The sequence below is a fragment of the Scylla paramamosain genome, unplaced genomic scaffold (assembly GCF_035594125.1).
Source record: "Scylla paramamosain isolate STU-SP2022 unplaced genomic scaffold, ASM3559412v1 Contig55, whole genome shotgun sequence".
In the NCBI taxonomy this organism is placed as follows: Eukaryota; Metazoa; Arthropoda; class Malacostraca; order Decapoda; family Portunidae; genus Scylla; species Scylla paramamosain.
Genome location: NW_026973720.1, coordinates 335001 through 352370, shown reverse-complemented (window position 1 = coordinate 352370; position 17370 = coordinate 335001). Strand labels below are relative to the sequence as shown.

Here is a 17370-nt window from a genome sequence, read left to right as displayed (position 1 = left end):
CCATGTCAGTTTTGTCAGGCCTCTTGGGATGTAGCAGGGTGGTCCACAAGACTGTCCCATTACACTAGGAGCCAACGGAGCTAAGAGTGTGAGTGATGTGTGCAGGAGTGTGTGGTGCTTTGTGTGGGCCATCCTGTGTGAGATTGCCAGCCTGGTATATAGATAGATAGATAGTGGTAGTTTAACAAGGACTGTGCCAAATGAATGGGAAAGTTGCCTATGAGATTCTTACTATTCATTATATCTGAAAATAATTACTAAAGAGAACAAAATGTTTAAGAATACAACTTAAATTTACTTAGGCTGAAGTGGCCAGCGCTCACACTACAAGCCTGAATGGCGAGGAGGAGGAGGGAGCAATTGGTAGGGAGGTGATTCCCTACAAGAAGCTGGTGCAGAGTCTGGAGAAGGCCGTCAATAGATTCCAGGATGGATCATGCAGCAACTGTGCCTCTCTCTCTTGGTAAAGTGAACCTCTGCTCTCTGTTCCTTTGTGATCTTATGTTGTCTCTTCCTCCAATGCTTCCTCTTAAGGCAAACACTACTCTGTCTCGTTACTGCCTTAAGTCATCTCTCACTCCTGTAACTCCTTTTGGTAAAATAACACTGTTCTCTGCCCCTTTACTGCCTTGAATCATGTCCTCCTGCACTTTGTCATCAGCTGAACCATTAACAGAGGTAGTGTGTTCCTCCAATACCCACCTCTCTTCCTCAGGTGAGTGACCCCATCGAGCCACCACCCAAGGAAGCCCCTCCAAAGGCCACAGAGGAGGAAGGCAGTGTTGTCATTCTGGATGCCAAGCTGTTCTACAAGCAGCAGGAGAAGGAGGTGGCAGAGAAGATCAAGGAAAGCCTGGCAGTGACTGAGTATGCCAAGCCATCCAGTGCATTGGTGCTGAGTGGTGTGTCCAGCAGTGTGGTGCAGTACACAGTGTTTGAAATGCAGCTGTCCTTTACTGTGCTGGATACAGAGGTGTGTGTGTAGTTGTAGTATACAGGGACTAAGCTACACGCCTCTGGTTCTGTCTCCTCCTTTATTCATCCATCAGTTTATGTACATTTCTTGCCTCTCTCACCTTTGTTTTTCTACTTGTGATAAACAGGGGCTGGGCTACATTCCTTATCCCATCTCTGTATTCATTCAGTTCTTGTGTGTGTGTGTGTGTGTGTGTGTGTGTGTTTACCTAGTTGTATTTACCTAGTTGTGAAATACAGGACAAGATCCACACTAGGCTTGTGCCGTCCCGTCTCCATATCGACTTTTATCTAGATTTTCTTTAAATTTATGAATTGTCTTTGCACATACAGTCTCATCCTTAAGCTCATTCCACACTGTTATACTTCTGTGTGGGAAGCTATGTTTCTTGATGTCTCTTCTGAAAACACTCCTATTCAGTCTCCTTCCATGTCCTCTTGTGTCTCTAGTATCTGGTATCAAGAGGTCTTCTCTGTCCGACTTTTCCATTCTTTCCAGTATTCTATATATATAGCTATCAAATCACCTCTTTCCCTCTTTTTTTCTAGTGTAGTCAGGCCCAACCTCTCCAACCTTTCCTCATAACTATACTCTCTTAAGCTTGCAGGGATTTTAGTTGCAGCTCTGGATTCTTTCTAACTTTCTTGTATCCTTTTTCAAACTTCGACCACACTGATGCTGTGTACTCCAATCTTGGACGTATCATCATTGTTATCAGTTTTTTTTATCATATCTTCATCAATATAGGAGAATGCTATCTTGATGTTTTTCAGCAGTTTATATGTTTCTCCTATAATTTTTGTTTATGTGCTTCCAAAATGATAAATTATCAGTAATAATTACTCCTAGGTCTTTTTCTTCTGATCTTATAGAGATTTCCTCATTCCCTAAGTAATAGTTGCCAACTGGTCTTTTCACACTTTTTCCAAACCTCATCACACTACATTTTTTAGCATTAAACTCCATGTTCCACCTCATTAATCCTTCATTAATCTTAATTAAGTCCTGATTTAAAGCATTGCAATCCTCTTCATTTGTTACTTTCCTCATAATCTTAGCATCATGAGTGAAAATGTTCATGTAACTTTCTACACCTTCTGTCACATCGTTTACATAAACTGTGAACAAAATAGCCACTCGTTACTGTTCTCCAGTTCGACCTGCTGCCTTTAATTACTGTCCTCATTTCTCTGTTTGTCAAAAAGTCAGTCATCCACTTTAACAGTGATCCACTGAGTCCTCCAGTTTTTTCCAATTTCCATATTAGTCTTCTGTGTGGAACTTTATTGAATGCTTTTCTCAGATCTAAGTATATGCAGTTGGCCCATCCATCTCTCTCTGGCACTATATCTATTACTCTTGAGTAGAAATATATCAAATTTGTGACATAAGATCTCCCTTTTCTGAAACCAAACTGTTTCTCTGTTATCACCTTGTTGTCTTCTAGGTATTTCACCCATCTGTTCTTGATAATCTTTTCACAAATCTTTGCCACCACACTTGTGAGTGATACAGGTCTATAATTTAATGGATCTTCTTTACTTCCAGTATTGTGGATTGGGGTAATATCTGCCCATTTCCAATCTATGGGTACTCTACCTTTTACCAGGGTGGTACTAATTATATTGTGCAACACTGAGACTAATTGTGAGCTATGCTCTTTTAAAATCCAACTGGAGACACCATCAGGACCCATTGCTTTCCTTACATCCAGGTCTTCCAACATATTCTTTACTTCATCTACTGATGTTTTAATCTCCTTTAGGTCAGTCCCTTTTTCTAATGCTGTCCTCTCATCTCTGAAATCATTTTCCTTAGTAGACACAGAGTGGAAGTATCTGTTAAACACTTCAGCTACCTCTTCTGGGTTATCCACTATCTCTTCTCCAGCTTCTACTGTGCTTATTTCATCTTTACTCTTTAATTTTCCATTAATGAATTTATAAAATAATTTTGGTTGGTCTTTACATTTCTCCACAACATTCTTTTCAAAATTTTTCTGCTCATCTCTGCGAGTTTTAAGAAGTTCGTTCCTCTTCCTTATATAATTGTTCCACAGGTCCAGTCTCCTGTTTTTCTTCCATTTGTTCCATGCTTTTTCTCTCTCCAATCTAGCTGTTGCACATCTCCTGTTGTACCAATCCTTTTTGAAAAGGTTCTCTGTTGATCTTTTGGGTACCCATTTCTCTACTCCCTTATTATAAATGTCCAGGAAAGCTGTCCACTTTTCCTCTATGTCCTCCTTTTGAATAACCATGTTCCAATTCACTTCACTGAAATACTTCCTAAGTTGTCCTAAGTTAGTCTTGCTGTAGTTTAGCCATTCTCTTCTGTGGTCCTCTTTTCTTATACTGAGGTTATTATCCATAGCTGTGAACTGAATCAGCTCATGATCACTTTTTCCTATTGGGTTTATGTATTTAAGGTCTTCTACTATTTCTTGTTTCTTGGTAGAAATTAGATTGAGCCTTGAAGGTGCTTCATTTCATCTAAATCTTGTGTCATCTGTAACCCATTGTGTCAGGACATTTTCAATAGCCAGGTCTAGTAGCTTGTTCCCCCATGATGGCTCACTGCCTTCCGTGGTCCAATTCTCCCAAGATATCTCTTTACAGTTAAAGTCCCCCATCAGGAGTATATCGTCATTTTCCTCAAATAACTCCTTGTGTCCTTGTGTCCTCAAGCATTTTGTTATATTCATCCTCTCTCCAAGAGTTGGAATAGGGGGGAACATAAGTCACCACAATGTTACAGTATCTTACAATATTCTGTCTTAAGTTTATTTTCAATACTTCTGCCTCCTCCACCCCATATGTGACAGATTCCACTAATAAATCCTTCCTAATTAGAAGCATCACACCTCCTCCCTGTTTATTTTTTCTATTTCTCATCCAGAGGTTGTATTTTCCTTCACCAATATATATCCCTTCACTTGCCAATTTCATTTCAACAATTCCCATGATGTCCGGTTTCTCCTCATTTAATTTCTTTGATCTCTCCAGTTAGCTCTTTTTCTTCTTGTAATGTCCCCACTAATTTTTCCACACATGTCTTTTCCTTCTTTTCTCTTTCAGTCCACTGAGGTGTATACTCTTCCTTCAGACCGAATACCACGACAGTTTTTTTCTTTTCCTCAGTTTCTCTCACCAAGTTTTCTTTGTTTTATAACTTGAACAACTTTTTCTGTTAGCTTTTTGTTGTTTGCCTTTGTTTGTTCCTCCACAATTTTCCTAAAATCTATCTTTTCTTTCTCTTGTTCTTTCTTCCAATTTTCCTGTTTTACATTTAACTCTTCCACTTTGCCTTCATATTCCATTGCTTTCTTTTCATATAACGTTTGTTTTTTATGTAGATCGTCATATGCACCTCTCCACACCCCCTTCTCGGTGATCAAAGTTTCAACCATCTTCTCCATCTTGTCAAATCTATCCTTCATTTTCTTCATTTCAGTTTCCAGTGTGATAATTCTCCTTCTCATCATTGCTTTCCTGACCCTTCAGTCCTCTTCCCCAAATCCCGAGGTCTCTCTGTCTAGTCTTCGAGACGGTCCCCATTGGCATAAACAACATAGTGGGGACCGAAGTAGACCCCTCTTCACCGCTCATTATAACAATTTAACTGCTTTGGAGACGAAACAGCAACGAGTAGAACCAGTGTGAACTCTCATACTCTGTATTTCCACTAGGGCAACTCTCAGTGACGTAGATGGCTGGATTTTTAGTGTGTGTGTGCGTGTGTGTGTGTTTAGTAAACTTTCAGGCCTTTTTGGTTCCCATGACTCAAAGATACACCAATGTTACATATAAAGAGTAATTAAATAATATAATCTTTGTTAACATGATGTGAGGAAGTGAGGAGACAGACAGGAATGATTTTTTTTTCTTTTTTTTATAGAGTAATAAAACAATATAATTTCTGTTATTGTTCAGTTTGTTGACAAAGATTCTGGATTGTAGTTTGATGGCAAGGCATTGAAGGTGAGGAGATGACAAAATCAAGTTAAATTTTTTGGGATAGCGTAATAAAACAATATTAATTCTTTTATCAAGAGGCATTCAGTTTGTTGACAAGGACTCTGGCCCAGTGCTTGGATGGCAAGACTTTAAAGGTTTGGTAGACAGGAATAATCGAGTCAAGTTTATTTTTTGCATACATGCATGAAGTAATAAAGCAATATTATTTCTATTATCATGATACATTCATTCAGCTTGTTTACAAAAATTCTGGCTTAATGTTTGATGGTGAGGCTTTCAAGGTGAGGAGATGGACAGAAATTACTAAGTTAATTAAGGGACTGTAATTAACTTTTTTGAATGAAAATGTGTGCAAAAAGCAACATTGGTCTATGCACACTGAAAAATCATCCAGCACTTTGGCAACAATCTGCCAAAGTTTGAGCGGTGTGTCTGAGACATAGCTTGTTTACACTCAGGCTTTAGATTACACCTTGTGGTACTCCTTATGTTTTGCTGTTTTTCATATACTGTATCTGTTTTTTTGTGTGTGCATGATTTTTGGAGACTTTTTCAGATGTGTGGCATGTTATTCCTAAGTGGTGGGAGGGGAGGGAGTGGGACAGTAATTACTGGATAATGAGTCAGTACTCAGTTGGCCTAAGGTGAGGCCAGGGCATGTATGTACTGCCACGCTGGTGCCAGACCATCCACATGACTCATAAAATTTATGAGAGGAATTGTGTTACTATCTTCTGTGAAGACCATAACCATAGCAGAGTCTTGTAAGTACAGTCACTAGGGTGTTGTAGGGAGGTCCACAACACTGTTCCTTCCCACCAGAGACCAGTGGGCCTAAGAGTGTGAGTGATGTGTGTGTGAGTGAGTGTTGCTTTGTCTGGGATTGGTGGCCTGGTGTATAGATAAGTAGATAGATGAAGGGAGTAAAATTATACCTTCTCTGTTATCCTTCCATAAGAAAGCACAGAAGTTGAGAGGAATTGCATCTGTACTGTATTTTCTTTCCTGAGCCTCTTCTCTCTCCTCCTCAGGCCAGACATTTGTGGGCAAACTGCTGGCAAAGACTGCTGAGGGACACTTTGAGGTTATCCAGAGGTATGCCAAGTAAGAAACAGAAGATAATGTTACAAGGAGGAGGCAGCAGGCACCTGCCAAAATGATAATTACTCCCAGTGAGGTCTAAAGCACTGGATGATGGGGTGCTGTGAACTTATCATTAAGCGCAGCTGTGACCTCACTGAATGTTTCCCTTTGTGTCTCACAAGAAAAGGGGACAGTCGCAGACTGCTCTCTAAAGACAACTCTCTTCCTTCACACAAAACTACAAGCATCTAATTACACACACACCCTTCACTCAATTATCATGGAGACTCCTACACCAGCCTCATAGAGTCACCATTGGGGGAGGGGACAACAAATGTCCCCAGGTCAGACTGCTCTTCTGGTATCGACCCTAAGTGTCTTGACACCGCTCAACTTTTTCTTCATTAACTCCTGCAACATTTGCAGTCTTGGATCTAATTTTCAGTCTGTAAAAACACCATCTCTCCTCTGCTAAACCTCATTTTCTTTTCCTCACTGAAACACAGGTGTCTAAGGCAACTGACATTAGCCCCATTTTTGTTCTCTCCTACTTTCTCTATCCTCATTTTCAATCCAAAGCTGGATGTTGCATTTATGTGCACAACAACTTAACCTGCTCTCGTGCCCATGCTCTTGAATCTTCCGAGTTTTCCACCATCTGGCTACGATTACAGTCACTCTCAAACTAAATGTATCTGTGCTGTATACCTCTCACCTAACTCCTCTGACTTTAAAAAAATTCTTTGACTTCTTAACTTCCAAAGTGGAGCACATTCTGACCCTCTTCCCTTTTACAGAGATCTCCATTCTTGGAGACTTCAATGTTCACCATCAACTTTGTCTTTCCTCTCCCTTCACTGACCATCCAGGTGAACCAGCCTTCAACTTTGCTATCCTCCACAACCTAGAGCAATCGGTGCAACACCCTACTTGTATTCCTGACCATCTTGGAGATATGCCCAACATTATTAACCTTTTCATAACCTCTAATCCTTCTGCTTATGCTGTCACCCTCTCTTCTCTGTTGGGCTCATCCAGTCACAATCTCATATCTTTATCTTGTTCTATCACTCCAATCCTTCCTCAGCATCCCCATAAGCAGAAGTGCCTCTAGGATTTTGCCTCTGCTAGCTGCAGGGACCCAAGGAGGTATTTTGCTGATTTTCCTTGGAATGACTACTGCTTCCATGTCAGAGACCTGTCTGTGTGCAGAATACATAACAGAGGTAGTAGAGTCTGACATGGAGGTGTACATTCCTCACTCTTTACCTTCCAAATCTTGGTTTAACACAGCTTGTTCTCATGCTATACATGATAGAGAGGTGGCCTACAAAAGGTACTTAAGCCTTCCATCACCAGAATATCATGGGCTTTATATTTTTGCCTGGAACCATGCCAAGTCTGTTCTCCAACTAGCCAAAAACTCTTTCATTAACGGAAAGTGTCGAAATCTTTCAAGATCTAACTCCCCTTGTAACTTCTGGCACCAAGCCAAAAACATCTCCAATAACTTTGCTTCTCCTTCTTTTCCTCCTTTATATCAACCGGATGGTACCACTGCTATCACATCTATCTCTAAACCTGAACTCTTTGCTCAAACCTTTGCTAAAAACTCTACCTTGGACAATTCAGGGCTTGTTCCTCCATCGCCTCCACCCTCTGACTACTTCATGCTACCTAATAAAATTCTTCACAGTCATGTTTTCATGCCCTCCCTGGCCTAAACCCTCAGAAGGCTTATGGACCTGATGGGGTGCCTCATATTGTTCTCCGAAACTGTGCCTCTATGTTTGCACCTTGCCTAATCAAACTCTTTCAACTCTGTCAGCATCTACCATTTCTTCTTGCTGGAAGTTTGCCTACATTCAGCCCATTCCTAAAAAGGGTGACTTCAAATCCCTCAAACTGCCATCCTATTGTTTTAATTTCCTGCCTATCTAAAGTTTTTTAATCAATCATCAACAAGAAGATTCTTAAACATCTTTCACTTCACAACCTTCTATCTGATCACCAGTATGGGTTCCATCAAGGCCACTCTACTGGTGATCTTTTGGCTTTCCTTACTGAGTCTTAGTCATCCTCTTATAAAGATTTTGGTGAGACTTTTGCTGTTGCTTTGGACATATTAAAAGTATTTGATAGAGTTTGGCACAAAGCTTTGATTTCCAAACTACTCTTCTGTGCCTTCTGTCCTTTTCTCTGTAACTTCATCTTAAGTTTTCATTCTGACCGTTCTATTGCTGCTGTGGTAGACGATCACTATTCTTCCTTTAAATCTATTAACTATGGTGTTCCTCAGGGTTCTGTCCTATTACCCACTCTCTTCTTATTATTCTCCAGTGACCTAAACCAAACTTCTTGTCTTATCCACTCCTACACTGATGATACCACCCTGCACTTTTCTACGTCTTTTGTAGAAGTCCAACCCTTCAGGAAGTAAAGAGTTCATGCAGGGAAGCCACAGAAGACCTGACTTCTGATCTCTCTAAAATTTCTGATTGGGGCAGAGCAAACTTAGTGTTATTCAATGCCTCAAAAACTCAATTCCTCCACCTATCAACTTGACACAACCTTCCAGATAACTATCCCATCTTCAGTGACACTTAACTGTCCCCCTTTCTAAACTGAACATCCTTGGTCTGTCCTTTTCTTATAATCTAAACTGGAAATTTCACATCACATCCCTAGCTAAAACAGCTCTTATGAAATTAGATGTTCTGAGACATCTTCACCAGTTATTCTCATCCCCCCCGAACTGCTAACTCTGTACAGGGGCCTTATCTGTCCATGTATGCTTTACATGTCTGGGGGGGGTTCCACTTGTACTGCTCATCTAGACATTATGGAATCAAAAGCTTTTTGTCTCATCAGCTCCTCTCCTCTAACTGACTGTCTTCAGCCGGTTTCTCATCACTGCAATGTTGCATCTCTTGCTATCATCTACTGCTGTTTTCATGCTAACTGCTCTTCTAATCTTGCTAACTGCATGCCTCCCCTCCTCTGACGGCCTCGCTGCACAATACTTTCTTCTTTCTTTCACCCCCTATTATGTTCACCTCTCTAATGCAAGAGTTAACCAGTATTCTCAATCATTCATTCCTTTCTCTGGTAAACTCTGGAACTCCCTGCCTGCTTCTGTCTTTCCACCTTCCTATGACTTGAATTCCTTCAAGAAGGAGGTTTCAAGACACTTATCCTTCAATTTTTGACTGCTGCTTTGGACCCTTTTATGGGACTGGCATCTCAGTGGGTCTTTTTATTTTTTGGTGGGGGGAGGGGGAGGGTTGTTGCCCTTGGCCAGTGTCCCTCCTACTTGAAAAAATAGATAAATAAAAATATCACCACCCATATCTTCCCAACACAAATACTGACAACAGACCCTGTGTCAGGCTGTATGTACCAGATGAGGCCGTGTCAATGCTCACCTTTGAAAACGTCATATTTGAGGCGCCAGACGTGAGACAGCAACTCGTAGCCAAGGTTGCTGTCGTCTCCGCTAGCTGGTACGTGGAGTCCTCTCGAGTATTGGTGTCAGTCTGGTAAACTCGGGAACTCCCTGCCTGTGTCTGTACTTCCTTATACAAGACACTTCTTAAATTTAGGGTAATTCTTTTGGCTCTGTCTTCTAGAGACTGGTACCTCAGTGGGCCCTTTTATTTTTATTTATTTATTTATTTTATTTTATTTTATTTTATTTTATTTTATTTCATTTTTTTTTTTTTTTCCTCTCTCTCTCTCTCTCTCTCTCTCTCTCTCTCTCTCTCTCTCTCTCTCTCTCTCTCTCTCTCTCTCTCTCTCTCTCTCTCTCTCTCTCTCTCTCTCTCTCTCTCTCTCTCTCTCTCTCTCTCTCTCTCTCTCTCTCTTTCTCCTTTTTGTTGGCCTTAGCCAGAGTTCCTCTTACATAAAGGAAAATCTTGTATACTGATGTACATACTTATGGAAGTTAGGATAAAATGTATTGCATGTTGATGTACTGTTTAAAACCCCAATACCTCACACTACAGACTATTAAAGATGCAGAATCCTTGCTGAACCATCACTGGAACCATGAAAACCCCTGAAAACACCATAACAACTGAAAGTATTGGAGGTAAGAGAGAGAGCAAAACATTTAGGAGTGCATTTTATTATCTGTTTCCCATACAGGACTGGTGGTGTATCCCTCACATCTGGTCATCAAGGAGTACCCCATGGTCAAGTCCTTGCACACCGATCTGTTCTGATGGAAGCAGTTGGAGGGTGTGGAGGATGTGGTGAGAATGACTGTCCTTATCACCCATCTGTTATATCCTTCATTATCTTCTTTTCTTCACCTGCACTGTGTTTTTTTCCTCTTGCATCCTTCAGTAATATTTTCTTCATGCCTCCTGTGTTCTTTTTGCTTCTGTTCTATCCTTCATTATACTTTTCTGTTATATCCTTCAGTGATATCCTTTTTCTCCTGCAGTGTATTGTTTTTCCCTCTTACCATATCATGTATCCTTCAATGATATCTTTTCTTCATCTTTGCTGTATTCTTTTTCCTCTACCTTATCCTTCATTATCCATTTCTTCACACATCCTGTATTCCTCTTTCTTCTTTCTTTAGTGCACACTTTCCTCCACACACAATTTAAACCTTTCTATCATGCATAGTTACCCTCACCCCCTCCTTGCCCCACGCACACACACACACACACACACACACACACACACACACACACACACACCTCTAATGATGTTATGGTGATGTGAAACAGTTGGAGGATGGAGTGCTGAGTATGTTGCTGCAGTCAGTAGACAGACATGCTGGCTGCTGGCTGACGGAGTGTACTGTGGCCCCGTTGATTTCACTCTCAGCAATGACTCCAAGAAGACCAGTAACATAGCTATCCCAGTAGTGACAGGATATTTGGACACTCACTACAATGCAAGGAAAGTTTATGTCAAGGACCAGATCTTGGGCTGCTCTTGGAGAAACATTGTGCATCTCTTGAACGAGAGTGAGGCTGGGGACCCTCTTCTAGATAATCGGAATGGTTCTGAAGTTAGCCTTGTGTCTTCTGTCCCTAAGGATCCTCCAGTCCTTGCATCTCCCCTTTGGCACCATATCTTGTGCTGCTCTCAGAAAAACGTGCTTCTCTGGAATGAAACTGAGAGTGAGGATGGTGTTTCAGGTGCTGCTGGGAATAGTACTGAACTTAGTCTCATTTCTGGTGTCCCTGTGCATCTCTCAGTCCTTATATTAATGTGATGTCTTGCTAACTCTCATGCTGTCTCACTCAGTTTGGTACAATTGTTTACTGCAAGTTTAGAGTTTAGTTTTCAATGTAAGGTCACTGATAGTAAAAGGAGTGGTTGAATGCTTCTCTTTCTCATCTTGTCTTCCTTTTCCTTGTCTTCTTCCTCATTTACTTGCATTTCTCTCATTCTCTACCTCCTGGTCTTTTCCTTCATCCTTCTCTCTCTCTCTCTCTCTCTCTCTCTCTCTCTCTCTCTCTCTCTCTCTCTCTCTCTCTCTCTCTCTCTCTCTCTCTCTCTCTCTCTCTCTCTCTCTCTCTCTCTCTCTCTTTTTATTTTTTATTTAAACAAAATTTACATCAGGCTTAAAACAACACGTTTTTTATGCTGTTATTTGAAAAGCCTATACTTAAATGTAAAGAAGAAAATATATACAAAAAGTGAACTCATCCTACTATATATATATAGACATGATTAACACAGCACTAGTGTGGGGGGTTGTGTTTTACGCCACCTGTGTGCAGCCACTTTCACTTGCTGGAGTGTCATTGTCTGTGTATCACTTGTGGCTGCCGTAAACACATTCCACAGTCTGGAGGTTCTAGCTGTGTAAGAGCGCTGGTGCTGCCTCGAGTAAGATCGAGGCACTTGCACCAGCATGTCACTGGAGGTGGTGGTCCTGGACTCCCTCTGGACAGCTCGTGGTGGGAGCCTTATCGAGCTGAGATGAGGGACCTCCAGAACCCGGGCCTTGTGCTGGACCACCAGCGCCGACACGTCCCGCCGATGCTCCAGCGACGTGACTCCGGTCTGCTCCTCCTGCTGCTGCTGCTGCTGCTGCTGCTGCTGCTGCTGCTGCTGTCCGTCCATCCCCACCAAGCGCAGGGCACGGCGTTGCACAGCATCCAGTCTCTGCAAGTGGGTGGGGGCACTCGACATCCAGGACAAGGCACTGTACTCCATACAAGGCCGTATCTGAGCCTTGTACAGTGTGAGGATGCCCCAGGAGTCGAGGTTTCCTGACATCCGACGCAGTGCAGAGACTCGCTGGGAGACCTGGTGGGCAACAGCAGCAACATGGCGGTCAAAGCGCAGGCCACAGTCCACTGTCACTCCCAGCAACTTGACGTGTTCCTGGAGGGGAAGTGTCTGGCCTCCAAAAATCAGACAGCCTGAGACGGCTGGGGAGGCAGCTGGGGACCGTGAGATGACCATGGCCTGCGTCTTTTCTTTAGCGAAGCTGACTTGCCACGCCTCTCCCCACTCCATCACCAGCCTGAGCTATTTAGCTCTCTAATGGCTCGCTGACTGTCGGAGCGGCAGTAAGAGCGGGAGAAATTGCAGTTGTCGGCGTATGCAAGCAGAGTCGGGATTTGCCGCAGGAGGTCATCAATGTATATGTTCCACAGGATCTGGCCCAACACTGAACCCTGTGGAACTGAGGCCTGTATAGGTAACGGCTGGGATGCCTGTCCATTGATGACTACCCGGAAGGTTCTCCCCTGGAGGTAGTCCTCGAGCAGTGCAAGGAGGTTGCCCTGGATACCCTTGGCGCAAAGCTTTTTTACAAGCCCCGCGTGCCAGACCCTATCAAAGACCCCAGCAATGTCCAGGGCCACCACAAGAGTATCTAGACCTTCGTCCAGGGCATCCTGCCAGCCTTGGGAGAGGAGGGTGAGGAGGTCCGCTGTTAAGCGGCCAGGCCGGAAGCCGAACTGTCTGTCTGAGAGGAGGCGGTGCTCACTCAAGTGATGACAGATGACACCTGCCACCACCTGCTCCAGCAACTTGCCCACCGCGGAGAGCAGCGAGATGGGTCTGTAGTTGCTGGGCTCAGACTTTGAGTTCTTCTTGTGGGCTGGTACCACTCGTGCCTTCTTCCATATAGAGGGCCACCTGTGCTCCATCAGGCAGGCCCTGAAGACGCTGGTGAGAGGACCTGACAGCTCACTGGCGCAACGTTTGAGGAGCCGCGGGCTGATGTCGTCCGGGCCGGTGGCTTTGTTCTCCTCTACTTCCCTCATCAGCCGCTCCACCTGTTCACGTGTCACCTGAACATTGGCGACGGTGTGGTCTGTTTCCTGAGGGAGGTGAGGTGGACGTCTACCCGGATCAGTGACTGACATCTTCTCTGCGAAAAAATCAGCGAGTAGAGAAGCCTTGTCCTCACTGCTGGTGGCTGTTGTCCCGTCCGGCCTTGTTAGTGGAGGAACAGTGTCGCGGCAGCCTGTTCCTTGCTGCTCCTTGACAAGCCTCCACCAGGTCTTGTGGCCAACCCCTGAGCCACAGAGCTTTTGCCTCAGGTCCTCTCGCTGCTGCCGTCTCGCCCACCTGCAGGTAGCTGTCACCCGTCTACACGCCACACGGTGTTGGGCCCAGTTGTAGTGTGTTGGACGACGTTTGTACCTCACCCAGGCTTCGTGTTTAGCCTCAGCGGCCGCTCGGCATTGGTAACCAAACCAAGCAGGGTCATTAGGCCTAACGAGGTACCTTCTGCTGGGGACGTGTTGCTGCTGGAGGGCAAGGAGCTTGGTGGTGAGGGCACGGGCCTTTTCCTCCACGTTGCCTATCAGTAGGGCGTCCCAGTCCAAGCGAACGATGTCGTATCTCAGGGATGCCCAGTCAGCCTGCTCCCACAGCCAGATAGTGCGCGGGGCGGCGGCCTCCCTCGCTATATCCAGCTTGACTCGTGCCAGCACGGCATGGTGGTCGGAGGTGCCCACCGTCCCCAGTTGATGGCAGACGATGCTGGAGTCAGGGAGATCTGTTAGCACAGGGTCCAGCGACCCTCCCCTCTCATGTGTAGGGAAGGACACGTGGTTCGTCAGACCCTGCACCATCAGGAGGCTGTTAAAGGCATCCTGCTCCAGGTGGAAGTTTAGATCCCCCAGAATCATGACGTGGGAACACTTGTGCCGCTGTAGCATAGTGTCCAATTCCTCCGTCAGAAAATCCAGCGCTGAACGTCCTTGCCTTGGGGGACGGTACATGACACACAGGAGGAGTCCTGTGCTGTCATTTATTACCACTCTGAAGAACAGCGCCTCCATTCCTTCAGGCAGCACCACGTCAATTTTTGAGTTTGGAGGCCGTGTTTGAAGCAGGCAGCCACGCCTCCGCCCACTCTATGCTCACGGTCCTTCCTCACCCACTTTGTGTAGCCCGGGATGTTGCCAAACGTCGGCTCCACCTCACCACTGAGCCACGTTTCTGTGACGGCAACAATGTCCGCGTTGTGTTGGAGGACAAAGTTGTGGGTGAGGTCACCAAGGTTGGTGCGAAGACCCCTCAAGTTGGCCGACACAACAGTCAGGTGTCGGCTGAGGTGGCCAGTCTTTTGTTTTTCCTTGGCGCTGGTTTGACTTAGGGCTACCTTGGCAGGGGGAGGCGTGTTACTGCCATCCCTGCCACATGAGTGGGCTCCAGTCGTGGTGTTGCCTGGGTTGTGGTTGCCATGATGGTGGGTAGGGGTAGAGAGGGGAGTCTCGAAAGGGCAGCTGAGGTTGAGGATTTAACTCTTTTCTCCATCCTTCTGTCAGGACCCTTCTGAGAATCGTTTCCTGCCTTATATCAGCAGTGCGGCTGTAACACACCTCGGATGTGTGTCCGAGGCGGGAGCAGTAGTCGCAGCGTGGTCTGTCTCCACCTCTGACGTCCCTTTGGGATCTAAGATGATGTGGGTGGGAGTGGGACTGGGGTGCGGGAGGATTGGGTCGCGCACCTGGTGTGGCGGAGTGAGGTCCTAATCGCTGCTGACCTCGTTTCTTCCTCCTCTTGTTGCTGCTGCTCCTGTTGTTGTTGTTGTTTCTGCCATTGCTGATACTGTTTCTGTTGTTACTGTCGTTGCTGCTGCTGCTCCTCCTCCTGTTGTTGATGTTGGTGGTGGTGGTAGTGGTGTTGGTGGCGGCAGCGGCGGAGTCAGTGTCGGAGTCGGCAGGTGTTGATGCTGCTGCGGCGACTGTGGTGGCGGTGGAAGTGGCAGCAGCGGTAGCTGTATTTGTGGTGGGGTCTTCTTCTACTTCTACTGCCTCGTGTCTAAGAGGTCTGGGCTTCCCTGATCTCCACCACTGCCTCCAGCGGTCCGAGGAAGCACACGCATTTTCCCAAGTTCTGGCGATTGAGAGAGGGGTGGCTGTTGTCGCCACGGAGTAGGTGGCGGTCTTTTCCTCATTCTCCCTCGCATCAGTAAGAGCGTCTATAAGCCCTAATAGGTCTATCAATTGTGCCTTTTTGTTAATTATCCAGTCTCTCTGTAGACGGAGAGACTGAATCACATTTTTATCTTTCATTACCTGTTTTTGTAGCTGGATAACAGTGGTGACGAGCTCGTCTTTCTCCAGCTGCGACAGGTGTTGCTTCGCGTCATCATCCACTCCATCGTGTAGAGGTGTGGATGGAAGGTCCACTTCAGGGTTTTCACTAATGTAGACCACTTCATCCGCTAAACTGGCTTCATGACGTAGCTGCTGTGTGTCCTTACAAGTGTAGGTCTCTCTGTCACCTAGGCAAGCTGTGTGGCACACGTTAGGACATTCGTTACTGCCCTCACAACTCACGTAGGGGGCTGATTTGGTAGCCGCCCTACCACACACGGCACACCATCGCTGAGGACAATATCCCGGGAGATCACGCCTCTTGATGAGCCTGTGTTCCGCCATTTCACGTAGAGATGGAGATTTGCGTTACTGAAGAACTGATCTGAATGCGCGGAGCACACTGAAAACACGTCCGTCCTCCACGGCGGTGACCTGACCTCTCTCTCTCTCTCTCTCTCTCTCTCTCTCTCTCTCTCTCTCTCTCTCTCTCTCTCTCTCTCTCTCTCTCTCTCTCTCTCTCTCTCTCTCTCTTCACCAATTCTCCTTACAGGCTTGGTGGTGTATCCTGAAAATTTGAAGATCCAGGAGAACTCTGTCACCAAGAACCTGCAAATGAATGTCATTGGGTGGCTGATGGCAGCTCCTCAAGTGAACCCAGAGGTGAGGGAGGCTGTCACTGGAGGGAGCAGGGAAGTAGGGGTTAGAGTGAAGATGTTTAGAAAAGAGGGATGCAGCACTGTGGTTGTGAAGAGTAGCCATCATTTTCATTTTAAGGGTGTTTTTAAGCTATTTGGCTTGTAGTGCAGTGGTCAATGAGACTATCCCTTTCAACTGGGGACCCAAAATAAGAATAAAGACAGACTTCATATTCTGAGTGTTAATGGAAGTAAGAATAATAATCAGAAATAGCAACCATTATCACTATCCTCAGTTTCTTCATGTTGTCAAGCTTGATAAAGTTAGATTTAAAAAAGAAATAGGAAGGAACTGGTTCTCAGATTGAGTGATAGATGAATGAAATAGACTCAGTAGTTAGGTTAGTGCTGAGTCATTAGGGAGCTATAAAAGATTAGACAAATTTATGCATGAGGATGATAGTGAAAATAGGTAAGCACATTTCATGCAGGGATTGTCATGTGTAGACCAGACGGCTTCTTGCAGTTTCCCTTGTATTCTTACAATTATTATACCACTGATATGATGCCACAACACAATGGTAATGGTGGTGATGGTGTGTTCCCGAGTGATGCAGGTGATAATGGGGCTTGATATGAGTGTCGAGGGCATGGAGGGTCCCATCACCTTTGCTCCTGTGACCTCTGGCTCTTCTAAAAAGGGAGTTGCATCCTTCACAGTATTTTTATGTCTGCTGGTGTGTAGTGGTAAGGATTATCCAAGATTGGAGAAGTGTCTTGGGACCTTCCTCATGAAAAAATTCGTCATAGGGAAAAGAAAATACAGAAGCAGGCAGGGAGTTCCAGAGTTTACTGGTGAAAAGGATGAAAAATTGTTAATAATGGTGAACTCTTGTATTGGAGAGGTGGACCACCACCATCACCACTACTTATTCTCCACAGATCACTGGGCTAATAAAGTACAGTATGATGGGTGCCTTGGAGAAGCTGTGCCTTGAGTTGAAGGCTGCAGTCACCTTCAGAAAAGAGCAAAGCTGCAACAAGTCATCCAAGTACTTTGTCAAGAAGGTTTATGTTGAAGGCAACCTCCTGCACTGCTCTCAGGAGAACAGTGGGACTCATGGACGCCTCCAAGACCCACAGAGGATTGGAAGGCATAAATTCAA

At 44.9% G+C, this 17370-nt stretch overlaps 1 protein-coding gene across 2 annotated transcripts; it reads left to right on the top strand.

The window, feature by feature from the left end:
* Positions 1-195: 195 nt before the first annotated feature.
* LOC135098320 (uncharacterized) lies at positions 196-10534 on the top strand. 2 transcript variants are annotated; one of them, XM_064000623.1, is made up of 4 exons: positions 197-463; positions 716-973; positions 5982-6045; positions 10180-10534. In XM_064000623.1, exons 1-4 carry the CDS (start codon positions 437-439, stop codon positions 10254-10256), a joined length of 426 nt encoding a protein of 141 aa, XP_063856693.1. In that variant the 5' UTR covers positions 197-436; the 3' UTR covers positions 10257-10534. The 2 variants fall into 2 exon arrangements, with proteins under 2 accessions (XP_063856694.1, XP_063856693.1); XM_064000624.1 differs by lacking the exon at positions 5982-6045 and having other exon boundaries at positions 196-463; positions 10180-10313.
* Positions 10535-17370: the final 6836 nt, after the last annotated feature.

Excerpts from the sequence above, each read along its gene's own strand:
- LOC135098320 (XM_064000623.1), top strand. The coding sequence starts at position 437 with ATGCAGCAACTGTGCCTCTCTCTCTTG. Across the intron at positions 464-715 it reads AACTGTGCCTCTCTCTCTTG|GTGAGTGACCCCATCGAGCC; the intron begins GTAAAGTGAACC and ends TCTCTTCCTCAG. Across the intron at positions 6,046-10,179 it reads CACTTTGAGGTTATCCAGAG|GACTGGTGGTGTATCCCTCA; the intron begins GTATGCCAAGTA and ends TTTCCCATACAG.